The sequence below is a fragment of the Spermophilus citellus genome, assembly GCF_964194105.1.
Source record: "Spermophilus citellus genome assembly, chromosome: 6".
NCBI lineage: Eukaryota > Metazoa > Chordata > Mammalia > Rodentia > Sciuridae > Spermophilus > Spermophilus citellus.
Window position 1 is genome coordinate 115,957,961 of NC_138187.1, and position 17,277 is coordinate 115,975,237.

The 17,277-nt window shown below is 37.8% G+C and overlaps 1 protein-coding gene across 1 annotated transcript; it reads left to right on the forward strand.

Moving 5' to 3' along the window:
• Positions 1–344: 344 nt before the first annotated feature.
• On the forward strand, positions 345–773 carry LOC308652115 (DNA-directed RNA polymerase II subunit RPB4-like; the record flags this gene model as incomplete). Its single annotated transcript, XM_081299816.1, has 1 exon — positions 345–773. The coding sequence occupies one exon, from the start codon at positions 345–347 to the stop codon at positions 771–773; it is 429 nt and encodes a 142-aa protein (XP_081155942.1).
• Positions 774–17,277: the final 16,504 nt, after the last annotated feature.

Consider the following 17,277-nt stretch of genomic DNA (forward strand, 5'->3'; position numbering starts at 1 on the left):
ATGATTTCCAAATGCCTTACAATTTACATTATCAAAAGGAATGTAGGCTAATATCTTTTTGCTAGCTATTTGCATATGATTTTTAATGTTTCTTTAATGCAATTTTCTGACAGTTTAGAAAAGCTATTGGGGAGCTGGAATTGTGGTGAAGGAAGAAAGGAAGGAAGGAAGGAAGGAAGGAAGGAAGGAAGGAAGGAAGGAAGGAAAGAAGGAAGACTTGAGTCCATCAACAACTAAGAATATTTTTTAAAAGAAGCTACTTAGCCGTCCCACCCCTTCGGGCGGCAGCCGGCTGCTCCACACTTCCGCTTCCGGTGGAGTTTGTGGTAGTACACCCTGTGGCTATGGCGTCTGGGGGCAGGGATCCGTGGTCTGGTGAGGTGGAAGAGGATGCCTCACAGCTTATCTTTCCCAAAGAGTTTGAAACAGCAGAGACTCTTCTAAATTCAGAAGTTCATATGCTTCTGGAGCATCGAAAGCAACAAAGTGAGAGTGCAGAGGATGGGCAGGAACTCTCAGAAGTCTACATGAAAACTTTAAAGTACACTTCCCGTTTCAGTCATTTCAAAAACAAAGAGACCATTACAAGTGTCCGCAGCTTGCTGCGCCAGAAAAAGCTACATAAGTTTGAGTTGGCTTGTTTGGCCAACCTTTGCCCCGAGACTGCGGAGGAGTCCAAGACTCTGATTCCAAGCCTGGGGGCGCGATTTGAAGATGAGGAACTGCAGCAGATTCTTGATTCTATCCAGACAAAGCTCAGTTTTCAGTATTAATCTCCAAACTTCACTCAGCTTCTTGGAGGACTCGTCCCTCAGCACAGCACCACCCTCTCGGGCTGGGCCTGCCTTGCAGAAGCTATTGCAAAAGACATTTGGAATTCTTGAAGAGGACAGTCCATCTTGGTATGGGTTTAGGTTGCTGCTTCAAATGTGACTCTTAGACCATAATGACCGTATAATCTCAGAGCGACTTGGCAGTGACTGCCTAAACATGAGGCTGTGAAGGGTGAGGTGGGATGTTATATAAGCCATGCTGTTGACTATCTCATACTGTGGTTTTCGGACCCCACATTTATTTTGTATTCATAACATTTCATATTTTAAATTAAAAAAAAATAAAAATAAAAGAAGCTACTTGGATTCTATTCTTTTTGAACATTATCTGTATTACCTGATAAACATTTTACAAAAGTAGACAGTTTTTGACAGGAATACTTTCCCACCCACAATTTATAGTTAAAATTTTAATTTAAATTTAAAGCATATGACTTCTCTTCTATACATTTTGGGCTTTCTAATTTTAACTAAAAAGATTCTCTTGCTTCTGCATTTATCAGGAATTTACCGAATTCTCAACTACGCAGTCCCACTTCTGAGAATCCGTCCCGTTAAAATAAAAACAACAGGGCATAATGATATTTGCCAAGGAACATTAGTGTGTTTTACCATGTAAAAAAAATAACAGAGAAATAAATGTCCATTAATAGGTGAATGATTGAATCAAGCATGGTAGATAAATACTCCTAAAAGAAGAAAGAGGGTGTATACCATTTGTTTTGGAAATATTTCTCATGAAATATTTTTGAATGAGAACTGTATGTTGTAGAAGATTATGTATAAAACGAGATTTGCTAAACACCACCAACAAAAAATATGTGTGAGTAACAATAATGCATACTGTTCACTTCTCTAGCTATGTGAACACAGAAAAATATGGAAGGTCATATACTAATTGGGGGGGGAAGCACTAACAGGGGGTAAGGAAAGAGGAGGATGGAAAGGAGAGAATTATAAAAATATTAGTTAAGACTTTTAAAGGCAAAGTATAAAAATAATACCTACCTACCTCAAAAAAAGTCAAGCTACATTTTCAATCTGTTTTCTTGAAAGACTATTATCACTGTAAAATTCGTCTTTATCTATGTATTATGTCACCAAGGAGACAATACTAGATTATATATTCAATAATAAGAGTATAGTGGAGGGCTGGGGTTGTGGCTTAGTGATAGAGCTCTTGACTGGCACATGGGAGGCACTGGGTTCGATCCGCATCACCACATAAAAATTAATTAATTAAATGTACTGTGTTTATCTACAACTAAAAAAAATTTTAAGAGAGTATGGTGGAGAAGGAAGAACCTAGTCTTAGCTTAGTTTCCATCCATAGTCATTTGCATCTTGAAATCCAAGATGGTTCCAATGAGCCACAGGTCATTTTCAGCTTTAATGGCTCCTTATTTATGATCTCAGGTGCATCACTACTGACACTTTGTACCTGATGAATCCATGCTGGAGTGGGCTTGGGGTGTACTTGCAATGCAAAATGCTAAGCCATCAGATTCCTGGCCTCTACTTATTAGATACCAGTAACAATCCACCCAGTGGTGAGAATAAAAAATGTCCCCAGACATCATCAAATGTCCAATAAGAGAACAAATTACTCCCAGTTTTTTAACCACTAATCTAATCTGCATGATTATTATATCCTTTTCCTAAAATTTGTTTTTTTTAGTAATTACAAAGGACACTCATCAATAATTCCATTGACAATCAACCTCTGAATTATTTCAGTGACCTTTATTTTGATTAAGTATGTGTCACCTTATCATTAGTGTGAGAGGGAGTTATGAGCTTGTTGTTTTCCTCTCTGAATTGCACAAACAAGTTATAATGACTCATTCATTGTAGGCTCAAGGAACCTCAGCATTCAGGTGCTTGGAGAATGTTCATAATAAATCATAATTATCTGCATTGTTTTGAGCTACTATTATACAGCTAAGGAACAATGACTCAGAATTTTTTTTAAACGAGGGAAGTTCCTTTCTATTCACTTGCTTTATTCCAAAGTAATCACACATACACAGGAACTGCTTTATTGTTTATTACATTTTTTTTCATCTTAGCAGTTAGAGTAAGTTAGGAACATAAAACTCTTAGTACTTGATGGTTTTGCTTAAAGATAATCATTCTGAGTTTGGGTAGTGCAGAGAACTCGGAAATTCTGAATAGCCCAATTGTTATAGCTTCAAAAAAATTCCCCCAACATGATGTACATGGATTAATCCCAACGAGAATATTATTGTATTTGCCTAGTTATGAATTTCAAGTAGTTTTCTCAGATAAGCAAGAAGCAGTGAGGGTTATGGAACTTTGTGCCACACTGACAGAAATGATTGTATTTTTGTATGTATGAGTGTGTGTGGGTGTGGGTGAGTATAATTAGGACTTGATTTCATTACAACCTGCTCATGTGGTTGAATGGAAGCCTCCAACCTCACCACTTCCAGTAAGTTGGTATCTAATGAATGATTACTTTAAAATAACTTATTTTTGTATACAAAAGAAGTTAATTGATATGTAAAGTTAAATGGCTTAAGACGGTGCACTTGGGCTGGGGCTGTAGCTCAGTAGTACAGTGCTTGCCTAGCACAGGTGAGACCATGGGTTTGATCCTCAGCACCACATAAAAAGTAAATAAATGAAGTTATAAAAATATGTTTTAAAAAGACTGCACAATATGAATCATATGTTTACAATAATCTTAAAAACATTCGTTTATTTAATAAAAAGTTTTTAAGTGCTATGTGCCAGACATTGTGCTAGGAATACAATAGTGAGCAAAAACAACCTTATCTCTGCCCTTGAGAAGTTTGAAGTTTAAGGACTAGAGGTATAAAGAGATAGTGATTATACACTATCATAATTAAATGTTACAGGTAGAGAAGTAAAGATGTTTGGTGTTGTGTGTGATCTGTTCTACTCTGGAGGTCAGGAAAGAGTTCACTGAGGAGCTCAAAGTGAGATCTAAAGTATTATCTAAAGTTAACTGGGTAAAGAAGAGAGAGAAAAGCACTTTAAGAAAGGGACATTGCATGTGCAAAATCCCTGTGATGAGAATAGGTCAATGTGACTGAACTAGAGATGGCAATTGGAGAGAGTTTGAGAGATGCACAGAAGCTAGAACTTTCAGTTCAAAACCAGTTTCACCTAAATCCCATATGCAATGAAATGACCAGGAAGAGTTTTGATAAAGTAGTTGACATGGTCAATGTTACTGAAACAAAAGGTTGACACTATTATGTTTTTAAATTTTTCTGGATGAGTTCAAAGAGTGTGTATGAAAGGGGTCAGAGGGCATGCTGAGAGGTGATGCAGGAGGGTGTTTGCCTGGTCCAGGCAATCAAAGATGTTACTTTTCATTAGTGGATGTGGCAATGGTGATAAGGATGGAGAAAAATGAGCAGGTTCTATAGATATTTTGAGGATAATATCAGTTGAAATTTATAGGGCCTGGGGATATGGTATGAAGGTACAAACCTCATCTAGCACACATAAGACCCTGGGTTCAAGCCCCAGCACTACAAAACCAAATAAAACATTACAAAACAAATTTGATTTGTATTTAAGGTAGGTATTGGTAGGGAGTGAGGGTGGGAGGAAAGAAAATATGAGAATAACCCTGGAAAAACGGGATTGATAAGGTATATAAGTTTTCTTTTCTTGATTGTATGTGCACAAGCCTCAGATAATTAAACCAATGTTTCCAAGTTTGAAGAATTAATCTATGGCACAGCTAGAGTTGAATCCAGGTGAGACCAACAATAAAACAAGGGATATATTCATGATTGGAAAGATTTAACATGGTTTGCAAGAAAACAAGTTTGAACTAGGAAATGAGACTCTTCAAAAGAGATTGGTGTCCTTTTTGGTAAAAGAAGAAGTCCTGGTACTTTGAGAAACCCCTAACCCTAGACCTCTTCCTGCACTTTTATCTGCTCCACACACTGTGGCATGTTACCTAACCTCAGCCTCCAATAAGCCAGTTAGCACATGGCTCTGGAAGGAGTGTGAAATGTCCACTGCATTGCTTTACAAACTTTCTAAACCCCATCATGAGAAAAGACAAAAGACCCAGACAGCAGAACAGAAAACACAGGAATGGTATTTTAAAATAAAAGTACATAGCAGTTTATCTCCACAAGTCTCAAACTACAAAGGGATGAGGAAAAACCACCAGTAGCCACAACTGTCACAGTGGTATTTCAGTAGTCTGATACCTGAGACCAAAACAGTCAGAGCAGTAAAAAGAGGCATGGGCCAATTGCAGAATAGCACTGAGAGAGGGACCACCTAATGCAATAGTGTTTCAGTAAAAGGGATGTGGTAAGTACCAGCAGGCTAGAGCAGTTGATGTAATTCTGCAACTTGTACACTCAGAAAAATTATACCCCATTTGATTCAAATGGATGATAGGTCAAGATCATTGTATTATCATGCGCAACTAATAATAAAAAAAATAGCCACCCAGGTTTCCCTTTCAGGTAGATTAATATGCAAAGGAGAAACTTCTGAAGGTAGAATGAAGATTAGTTAGATGACTAAAATTGTAGATAAAGGGAAGGTTCTTTTATAAAAGCTTCCCACCTAAAATAATAGAAATAAAATTATACCTTATAAAACCCCCAAATTATTACGGGATCCCATCATGAAGCATCAATAGCTTCGAACATCACAAAAGAGAGGAATTCCAACACAATTGCCTCCCACTATAAAAACACACCATGACATATAGTCTGGGGAAAAAAATGGATAGTAATTAAGTTTGATCAGAATTTGTCTTATCTGATTCCATTTGTAGCAAATACCAAGAACAGAGGAATGTACTGAACTGAATCTTGTGTTGACATTCAGCAAAATCCAGACTGTGGGGAAATATTCAGGTCAAATGGTCCTCATACTTCTACAGAAAAATTACAAAGGAAGAAAAAAAAAAGGTCTCTTTAGAACCTTAAAAGACATATCGATTTTCTTTAAGTGTGCCAGACTAAATTGAGGCTCCTAGGGATATTCACTAGGGGAATAAAAGCAAGAAGAAAAGTCAAAAAATGTAATGAAGAAAGTATAAGTTATTGGTTAAAATCAGGACAGAGAGGGCTGTGATTGGATGGTGAGTTAGCATTTCATCCCTCTGACAAGTGCCTGAGAAAAACTCCTCCATGGTTTTGAAGGTTTCAGACCATGTTTGGCTGACGCCAAGGCAGAAACATCATGGCAGAAGGGTGTGACCCAGGAAAGCATCTCAGCTCATGGCAGCCATTATGGAGGGAAGGGGTGACAAGATATACCCTTCCAGGGCCCTTCTGCACGGCTACTTCCTCAAACTAGGCCCCACCATGTAGTTTCCACCACTTCCCAACAATGCCATCAAATACAAATCCCTGAATGGATTAATTCAACAATAAAATCAGAGCTTTCCTGATCCAATCACTACCCTAAGTCGTTGCCTCTGAACGTTGTTGCATTGAGACCCAAACCTTTAACACAGGAGCCTTTGGGGAACATTCCAGATCCAAACCATAATGGGCGATTTCTACGATTGTGGCAAATTTGATTTCTTGGCCTGGGTGTTGGTAACAAAGATTTCTATTTATAATAACTCAAAAAGCTCTGCATTTTCTTGGTGTGGTTTTCTGTATCCATATTTTATTTTTGCAATGCAAAAGAAAGAAAATATGGTTTATTTGGACAAGCCCTAGTTTATTCTAGAAATTAAAATAACTAACTGGAGATATGTTGTTGTCCTTGTAAAAGTATTTAAAGTGGAATTTGTGTTTTCTAAACACCCATAGTGGCTGTTTCAAAAGAAAATTAACATTAAAAAATTAATTTCAAATGTCATCTATAATTTTAGCTTGTATCCAGTTAAGTGATATGGTACCTCCTTTAAGATCTATCTTATTATAGTATGTGTCCTCAAAGGTCCCTCCCAATGTAGTCAAATCTGTACACTCCAAATTGGTTGTCTGATCCCACATAATAAATACTCAAGTGAACAAGATACAACAGTAACCTGACCACAAGGGTTAGGAAAAGGTAATGACCATGATGAATGGCAAGGAAAGAACTTTGGATGAGAAATGTGCCTCGATCCCCAAGATCATATCGGCAGAAACTCTCCAGGGGTTGGAAGAACGTGAATATTTAGGAGCATCCTTGGGTAGCAGAACTTGTTTAGTTCATGAGGATGATGTTTCTACAGCTGTCTGCTTGTAGAAAGAGCTTCAGGAAATCTGTCATCCTTCTTCAAAACAAGCAAGGGTCACTAAAGCCCCATTATTGAACCAAAGCAGGAAATACAACAAAGCTCCACACAATAAAGTCCTACTGAAAGGAATCTGACTTAGGAAAGAGTTGGTGGGGTTCTCTTAGGATGACTAGTCTCAACTGTTCCCAGGCCAGTCATGATTAAAAGACATGCTTATTTAACTATCTGCAGTTTATGACAAATAGCAAAGGCTATCAATGGGAGAAGGAAGTCTGTACATCAAGATGTAATCCTTTTCTGATGTGTCAGGAAATATTAACCACTGATGACAAAGTAAAATAAAACAAAGGTGATTGTTGACATGCAGTGTGTGGATGCATGCCAGAACTCTGCTCCTGCTTTGGAGATGGGGAGAGCATAGCAGAGTCATTGCTAAGTACAATTACATTGGTTCTGGGGCTGGCTGTTCCACCAAAATACCTATGTGATCTCAGGTATAGCATTAAAATGCAAAATAGATATTTCCTTTTCTAATGGAGAAAAAAGAATGTCAAGTTAATAATTTCCTTGTGACATTTGTTAGCAGAGACATTTGTCACTATAACAAGTCCTCTTTCATAGAAAGTCAAGTAATATGTATCCTAGGAGATAACGGAACCCTTACTTATAGTGCTTCAAAAGAAAATATGCATCTGTGTATATGCAAAATGTAAAATGTTGATTTATAGTAATTGACAATATATAATAAGGTCTCTACTTTTATCTAATAATAGATACCTACAAGTATCTAATGACTCTCTTTATTAAAAGTGATTTATTCATTAGTTCCTTCTACCCAAAAAAAATTTTTAAAATCTGACAGTTTTCATATATCTCAGCACCCCAGTGTGCTTAGTTCCAATCTCAACTGTAGTATTAACAATCTTTGATGAGGAAGCTGTAAACTTCCAAGCCTTGTGCCTCTGAGAACTGGGCATCTTAATATATTGAGAAATTCTTCCCCACAAGAAAGGGCAGAATAAAGATTGATGTGGTGTTCTAAGCCCTGTGTTCATTGTCCTGGGGGTAGCAGGGATCATTGGTCTTCTGTGAGTATTGATTCACAGCACAAAAATTCTAATTTTCCCTCCGGTATGTATGTGCATTTTATCTGTCTGGCCATTTTTCTGCATCCCTAATTCAGCCCTGGAGAATTGCTATTCAGCATCCACTTTCAAAGAATGAAGAAGCTGGAATCTGATGTCCTTGGGTGATTGAACAACAATCAAAGTACCTGCCCAAGGAGAATGAAGCTTATGTTTACATAGGCTTCTTCCTTCTTCCCATTTTGCTTCATCCAGGCCACTAGCCTATTGCACATTCAGAGCAGGTATCACCACTCAGTTTGGTGTCTCCCATGCTAACAATTACTGAAAACATCAACACATTCCAAAAGTCTTTTAATCTTAGGAAATTATTAATCTAATCAAGTTGATGACTTGGATTAACTGTTACAAGTATACTTTGACCTTTCTGTACAAATAGTACCTAAAGATATTGCTGTCCTTGTACTGACTTGAGGGAAATTTGTAGTGATGGCAGCCCTAGTCAATGACAGTCAAATGGCTCCCAAGAGCTACAAGAGACAACTGGCTCCATGGAAAAGTACTTTTCAAGCTTTGATTTGAATCCCATTTGCCAATATCTCATTGTCTAAAGCAAACATATAGCCAAGGCCAAAACAGAGTAGAAGAGCACCAAAGCGCATATTTTAAGGGGTGTGCTCCAGGGAGGGAAAGAATCTATGTTTATTTTTGTAACCTATCACAAATTCCCTCCACCATAGAAGGAAATATTGGGAGGGGAAAGAAACATTCCCTATTGACATCACTGTCACACAACTAGAAAGGGGTAAAGCTAGAATGTAATCTGATTCTAGAACCTACTCTTCTACACTTCTAACCTATCACTTGTACTTTCTGACTGATGGACTCCCATGTCTTTTCCAGGAGTAATGGAATCTGCTTATCAGGATGGCCTCAGCCAGTAATACAAGTCTAAGAACAAATAGAGGCTAACACAGAGCTGCTCCATTAGCCTGGGCACTGCAGGGTATGTGTAGTAGAGGTCCAGGTTGGCATGGGTAGCTCCCAGAACCAGCATTTCCCATAGCCCTTGGTTTTGCCTAAATGGGAGTTCCCTATCTTAAATCCTGTCACTGTCCAGGCAGTTTGATGAAATACCACTGAGGTTCAAGGAGAAGAAGTTCACAGATTTATAAGGTGGTGATATCGAAATGGTGAGGGAGGAGAGTTTGGGGAAGGAGAAAGGAGGAGATGAGGTGGGGCTTTGGAAGTTCTATGAGAAATTATGTGATTTAATGGTCTTGGTTAGCACGTGAGCTCTTTTAGAAATTAAATCATACCACCGCAAACTTCAACCTGTCCTAATCCTACTAAAGAATGTCTGTATTTTAAGAGGATGAGGAAAAAAAAAGTGAAATGAGGTCTGCAGGAGGTATACACAAGGGGCAGGAAAGCTGCAGATGCCACAGAAGTAGAAATATTGGTGACAGATGTTCTTGGCTCATTGGAGCCCCTCAGTTCAGACAGCATCTTCATCATCTCTCCAACACTGCCTTTTCCTCCAACAGTGTGACAGACCCCATAATGGCTTTCACAAGTGTGCTTGATGGAGGGGTGCTGTGAAATTGCAGCATCCCTTTTACCCCGTATCTTTCCAGTAGCCTTGTAAATACCTTTTTTTTTTTTAAATCCAGCCACCCAGCAGTACATTACTCTATTGAAAAAAGAAATCTTAGACCGTAACAAAGGTTTTCAAAAGAAATATTCCAAAGAAGAGTAGACTTCGATCCTATTATGGCTGGGTCATCTCAGCTTCCAGGCTTTTAAACATTTTTCTCAGCCGATCCGCCTACTAGTCAGTATAGTATAGAGAACACAAAATAGTTGTGTGCATGTCTGTTAAGCACATAGATCTCTGATTAGTTCATTAGTTGATTGCATTAATAGATTTTAGAGAGCACCAACAATTCCTAAATTTATGGGGAATTCGGATATTCCAAAGAGATCTTTTTCCAGGTCAAATGGGGCAAGATTGATGTTACAAGATTTCTGGGACAAGCTAGAGGAAAGCAATGAGTAAACCAGACGGAAACTAGGAGAATAAGAGAAGAAAGCAAAAATAAAGCATACATTTTAGAGCATATTTATCTTAAATACATATTCTGGGTGACCAACACTTACCAAATAGTCACTCAAATTTATTTTGCAATGGATTTCTGTGTCTGATTGGATTTATGCTTTCACCTTATTCAAGCTAAATGACTGAATACATGTATGTCATGGCAAAATATATTGCATAATAGCATTCAGGGACTGGACACCAGGCAACAAAGGGCAGTGATCCCTAAATAGAAGAGGTAAACTGCACGATTACTCCAGCTTACTGCATGGATGGAATTTTCAAACTAGGGCCCAAAGAAGTGAAAGCAGAGCAGAGTCCAGTAGTCATGCTGAGTTGAGGAGATGAACCTATAAGTCCAGGGAAGGCAACCAGAGTTCACAGGCACAGTGCCAGAGAGGAGAGAGCAGCAGAGAGGAATCTTCAACTGAGTATCACTTAGCAACAATGTGACACCAAGTCCCTGGATTGTATAGGGGCTGCTAAAAGATTAGAGGAAATAATCCTGAGGGTAATGCACAAGTGAGAACAGTTCATGCTCCCTCCAGCCAGAGTAGAAAATCTTATAACTTCTGGGCCATAGGAAAAAACTCAGAAAGATTTTGCCTCAGGAGAAGGGCAAAATTAACCCTAAACTAAAATCTCCTCTTTTTTCCAACTAACAAAGCCTAAAAGAAAAATCCAAAGGGGAAAATTGTTTCCACATAGCTTATCTATATCACCAAGCAGAGCTCAAGAATATTTAATTATAAGGGTACAAAAATGTCCAGTGCCTTCCATGATCTATGAACACATCCAAAACATCCAATAAATTGAGCATATCCAATAAAAAAATTGCTAGACATTCCAGAAAACAGAAAAATATGACCCATAATGAGGAGGAAAATTAGTTAATTGAAATGCACACCCAGAAATTGAATAGTTGATAAAATGAGTAGAAAGGACATTAAAATTATTATTTTAACTGCATTTTTAAAAGTTCAAGAATTAGCACCACCCCCAAAGAAAAGATGTAATGAAGATCCAAATAAAACTTTTAGAGATAAAAATCAAAATATCTAAGACCAAAAATACACTAGAAAGAATTAAAAACAGACAAGACATTGGAAAAAAAAAAAGGATTCGGGAACTTGAAAGTATCTATAAAAACTAACATAAAACACAGAGTTATAAATACTTTAAAAATAACTAAAAATGCATCAGTAATCAATGGTACAACTCAAATGGCCTAATGTATCGGAGACCCTGAAAGACAGAAAAGAAAGATGTAGGGGGAAGAAATTATATTTTAAAAAATAATTAACAGTTGAAAACTTTCCAAACCTAAGAAGAAATTATAAGCCCACAGATCCAAATAGTCCAATGAAAACCAGGCACAAGAAACATGGAAAAATATGCACCAAAGCACATCATAATGAAATTGCTCAAGATAAGTAATAAAGAGAAAAGTCTTAAAAGCATTAAGGAAAAAGAAGGCATGTGATGTACAGAGGTACAAAGATAAGAATGATATCAGACACACCACCAGCAAGAAGATGGATTTGAACATTGAAAGAAGAAAATACTTATTAAACTTAATTTTGTACTCAGAAAAAAATGTTTTAAAAACAAAGTAAAATAAAGATATTTTTAGACATATAAAAATGAGAGGATTTATTATCAGAAGAATGGCAGTGAAGAAATGCTAAAGAATGTCCTTTGGACCAGATACAGTAGCACACACCTGTAATCCCAGCTACTCAGAAGGCTGAGACAGGAAGATTGAAAGTTCAAGGACAGCCAGGGAAACTTAGGGAGACTCTATCTAAAAATACAAAATAAATTGGCTGAAGATGTATACCCAGTGAATATATTTTGAACAATATCAGATGGAATTATGTATCTACACAAAGGAATGGAAAACATTGGGAAACAGTAAATATTTTTTACTGCATAATTTAAGATACAATTTTGAACATATTTGATCATTTAAAAATAATAAAAATACACCCCCTAAAAAATAAGTTGCATGTTCTATACCATAAAACAACTACTTAGAACAATAAGAGATTGGCTACCAAATCAAAAAGGGGATACAATGAAGTTCATAGAAAATTATTAATACTAAAAGGGAAGAAAAACAGGAAAATAGAAAGAATAAAGGGGACAAATAGAAAACAAACATCACCATGTTTTTAAGCCAAACTATATCATAAATCACATCAAGGTAATGGTATAAATATTTCAATTTAAAGCCAGAGATTGGCAGATTATATATGTTCCATACATAATCTATATAGATATGGAAAAGCTCGAATTATTTGGAAACTATGTAACACTCAGAATAACCCCAGAGTCAAAGAAGAAAGCAAGAGGAAAAATAGTAATGTGAACAGAATAAAAATGAAAATACAACACTACATACTGTGACAGATGCCAATAAAGCAGTATTTAGATGGGAATCTATAGCATTTATCATTTTTATTAGGAAAAAAAAGTGTTTCAAAGCCATTGCCTTGGATTTCACCTTAAAAAATAAAGTGCAGAGTGGTGGAACACCCCTGAAATTCCAGTGAATTCCGAGGATGAGGTAGAGAATCCCAGGGTTGAGGTTGGAACTAAGGAACTAAGGAAGACCCTGCCTGCAAATTTTTAAAAAGGACTGGAACCAGGAGTGGTGACAAACAGCTATCATTCTAGTGGCTGGAGAGAATGGGGCAGGAAGATCTCAACTTTATAGCCAGCCTCAGAAATTTAGCAAGGTCCTAGGAAACCTAGTGAGACCCTGTCACACACACAAAAATATACAAAGGGCTGTGGGTGTGGCTCAGAGGTTAAGCACCCCTGGGTTCAATCCCTGGTAACAAACAAACAAACGAGCAAATAATAAATCAATAAATGGCTAGGAATGTAGTTCAGTGTTCAGTGGTAAATCATTCCCTACAAAAAGGAATTTTGGAAAATACATAACACTCAGAATCACCCCAGAATTAAAAAATAAAAATTTTAAATAAAAAAAATTAGAAAGAACAAATTAAATCAAAGGCCAACAGAAGAAAGGAAATAATGAAGATCAGAGATCAATGAAATTCGTTTTCCTTGTTCACCAAAGATCAGAGATCAAAATCAGATAGTGCTTTTGGGCTATTGCTTAGAATTTCCTAACACCATTTTATAGGAGAGATTACTAAGGAAATAAGTGCAAGCTGCAGAGGAGGGGAAAGTACAAGCTGCAGAGAAGAGAGAACAAGCATCTCTGCAGGTTATCTGCCTCAGTGGACGCATCATTCCTCTTATTTGATAGGGGATGCTGGATGGAGACGTCCAGTTTGGAAAGAGAATCCATTCTCTGGAATTACTATTTAGTGTCAGGATTTATGTAACACAACAGCCCCAATTCTTCCCTGTCTATTACTTTCTTTAGTCCTATTTCCAAAGTTCCTATAAAAAGAGAACCAGGGATACAGTGCATATCTTCAATAATCCTTTATGGCTGATGTTAATTCTCTTTGTTCTTCATCTTCTCAGATGACTTATCAAACTCTATCACTCTTTGTTCTTTCCTCATTCTCCCCACTCTTAAGATTTAAAGCCTCAGAAATGAAAAACAGAAAAAGCAGAACTCGTAAGTGGAAACTCTTTGCATAAAGTTACCAGGCACATTTCTGGGCAATACAAAGCTCTATATTCTACCACATGTCCTGCGCCTGCCGTGGTAGCAGCCCTCCCCTGCCCCACCTAGGGCCCTAAACAAACCCCCTCATGTTATGTCCAGCAAGCAGCTGTTGTCCTCTGCAGTGGGAAAGGAGAAGTGGCTTTGATGTGGTGTTGGCTAAAACTTTGTGAGAGGGGCATTATTATTATTAATCCCACTTTAATGAAGAGGAGACCAAATCCTAGAAAGCAATTTGGCCCACATCACATAACAGCAAGAAGAACTTAAACACAGACTGACTTCAGATTTCTTGCTGTTCTGCCACACCACACAGGTTTTAAACTAGCCGTACTTTATCCTACAAAATATTCATTATATTTTTATTTCGTTTATCCAATTTCTTTTTTCAACAAGTGCTTAATGAAACCTGCACAGTCTCATGTCTCATAAAGGGTTTTGTAAAATTCTAAGGTTTGATTTTTTTTGAGAAACTGCCATACTGTTTCTTATAACAGGAACTACACCATTTTACATTCTTACCAGCAATGTACAAATGTTTCCAATTTCTTGTCATCTTTGCCAATGCCTGTTTGCATCGTTTTGAGTTTGGTTTGTTTGTTTGTTTTTGATAATAGCCATCCCAAAGTGTGCAAAGAAGAATCATTTTCATTTCCTTAATGATTAGAAATGCTGAGCTTTTCATGTGCTTATTGATAATTTGGATATCTTCTTTTCTTGGCGGTGGCGGGGGGGGGGGAGGTACCAGGGATTGAACTCAGACCACTGAGCCACATCTCCAGCCCTATTTTATATTTTATTTAGAGACAGGGTCTCACTGAGTTGCTTAGCGCCTTGCTTTTGCTGAAGCTGGCTTTGAATTTACGATCCTCCTGCCTCAGCCTCACAAGCCACTGGGATTATAGATATGCACCACCGTGCCTGGCAATTTGGGTATCTTCTTTGGAGAAAAATCTGTTCAAGTTGTTTTCCCATTTTTATAATTGGGTTTTTGCTATTGTTGAATAATAGGAGTTCTTTACCTAGTTTGGGCACTGCCCACTGGCTGCCCCCCATGCAGTTCTCTGCCTCCCATGTGAGTTCTGTCTTCCCATGCATTTGTTCCCTGCCCCTTACCCCATTACAAAACAAGTTACAAGGAAGTTACTCTTCCTTTCCCATGCAGACCAATTCAGCTATTTTTCTTAGAGGCCTTGGCCTTAGATTTACTCTTTGACCCGCAGGGACTTAGAGACTTATCTTTACAAATAAAGACAGTTTCTCCACATAAAGAATTCTGCCAGCTATGGAGAGGGTCAATTTCCATGCCTTAAAGAGGAAATAATGAGGCAGGAGAGGAATACAAAGAAAGAAATCTTTTCTTGGGTGAACAGCAGGATAGTAGTATGTCAGAGACCCAGAGGATTATGGGAACAGCATCCATGCAAGATTCAGAATATTTCAGTTATCTACACTGCAAAAGGCCTCTCCAACATAGTCACAAAACAAACAGCTCATTATTTTCTTACAGTTGTGTGGATCAGGAACTCACACAGATCCCAGTAGGGATGGCTCCTCTCTGTTTTCCTTTGGAAAAGTTCTTTCATGGAAATGCATCCTCAAGACTATGGATAGAATCAAGATTTCTTCCATGGAAAAGTGCAAAGCCTACACTGAGAGTGCACAGTGTTCTCTTTAAATGTCTAAGCTGTGTCTGCAGAATGGTGGCAGCTGCCAGCCAGGATGAGAGACAGGAGTTGATGAGGTGGGGTGCTTTCCCCTGGTGTATTGTGCTTTATTGGACATAACAAAGGATCTATGCAGCTGGTATGTGGCGGAGATGCTCAGAGAGCCCTTTCTCTGGGTCTATTATGTGATTCTGAGAAAGGAAGCTCAGGCAAGATCAATACAAATACATCCTCTGTGTAGACGTCAAATGCCTTGTGACGTTGGTTCTTCGGGGCTTTTTTTAGTGAGGATATTCCATTCTTATGAATTTGACATGAATTTGGCTTTGTTCCCTGACAGAATGCAATGTAGGCATAATTTGATCTTCCTGTAATTGTCTGTTTAACTTGGCAATCCAGACTAATTTTTTTCCTGTGAAGTGAGCCCAGAACGTCACTAGGACAGTGGTTGGGTTAATTAATGAGGCATAATAATGTGCATAATAAAAGCTTATGATCTGATTTCTCTTCCCACTATTTTCCTCTCTCCTTCCCAATAGAGAACTGCTGGCCTCACCGGAATCTGTGAGTCACGTTTTGTTAAAGAAATCTCTACTTGTAAACAACAGCAAGAGGGAAATCATAACTAAAGAACCATCTGTTTGATTGAGTCCTTGACTTTTTTTTTTCCCATTTCCCCCCATTGCATGTTAAAGGAAGTAAATTAAAAAAAAATTCTAATAATATTGCTGTTTACTGATTACAGGATAACTTTTAATTGTATTTATTTTAAATGCCATTCTGAACCACACCCAAAGCCTTAATCTTTTTTCTTCTTACTGTTCCTCCTCACTTAGGCTCTTTCTTTGTAGTTTGTGGCTGGTTACATTTAATTTTATTTCCAAGCTTGTTCAAATACTCGCAGCCGAGTGTCACCAAAGATAACTGTGGGAGTCATAGCTTGCTTTGACATCAAGTTAACTGGGGAAAAGAAGTTGTCTCCACAAGTGTCAATGACAAGGCATGTGGACACAGAGCACAAGGTCTGGTGTTAAGTCCCAACAGTGTCACCTGATATGTCTGGAGATTTGGAGACATCATTAAACACTCTCCTCATCTGAAAAAAAAATGCGGATTTAACAATTTTAATTCTATAAATATTTACTAAGTACCTACGTTGTATGCAGCGAGCTCTGAGCAACACCTGGATATGGTAATAGAAATACCAACTGTGTCCCTTACAAGGAATCATTATTAAGATCAAATGAGAGGAAGCACATGAAAGTTCTCTAGAAATTATAAACCACTGCATAAGTGTAAGATGTTATCAACGTTATTATTACTGTAGGACACTTGATGGTTGAACTGGCTCCTTCATGACCTCGGGCCAAGTTGGTTACCTTATCTCATCACTTGGCTCAGGCAAGGAAATAATAGTCCACGGATTAAAGCTTAACTTAAGCATGTCTATGCTTAATCCTTCCTCAGAGGGGGAAAAATGCCCCCATATTAGGATTCCTCAGTTGATGCCGTTCTGCCAAATAGCTGTCATTGAGCCATGATTTACTTCACTTGAAAATTCCTTGATTTCATAACTCCAACATTTCTCTAAAAATTAGTGCCATTCTTGATCAAAGTCAAAATTCATCTAAAACAACTTTGTTAAAAAGAGAACATAAATGCTGAGAGGCCTGGCACACAATGTGACGTGCTTGCATTTGGCTCTCATCATGGCCAAGAGCTGGGAAGTTA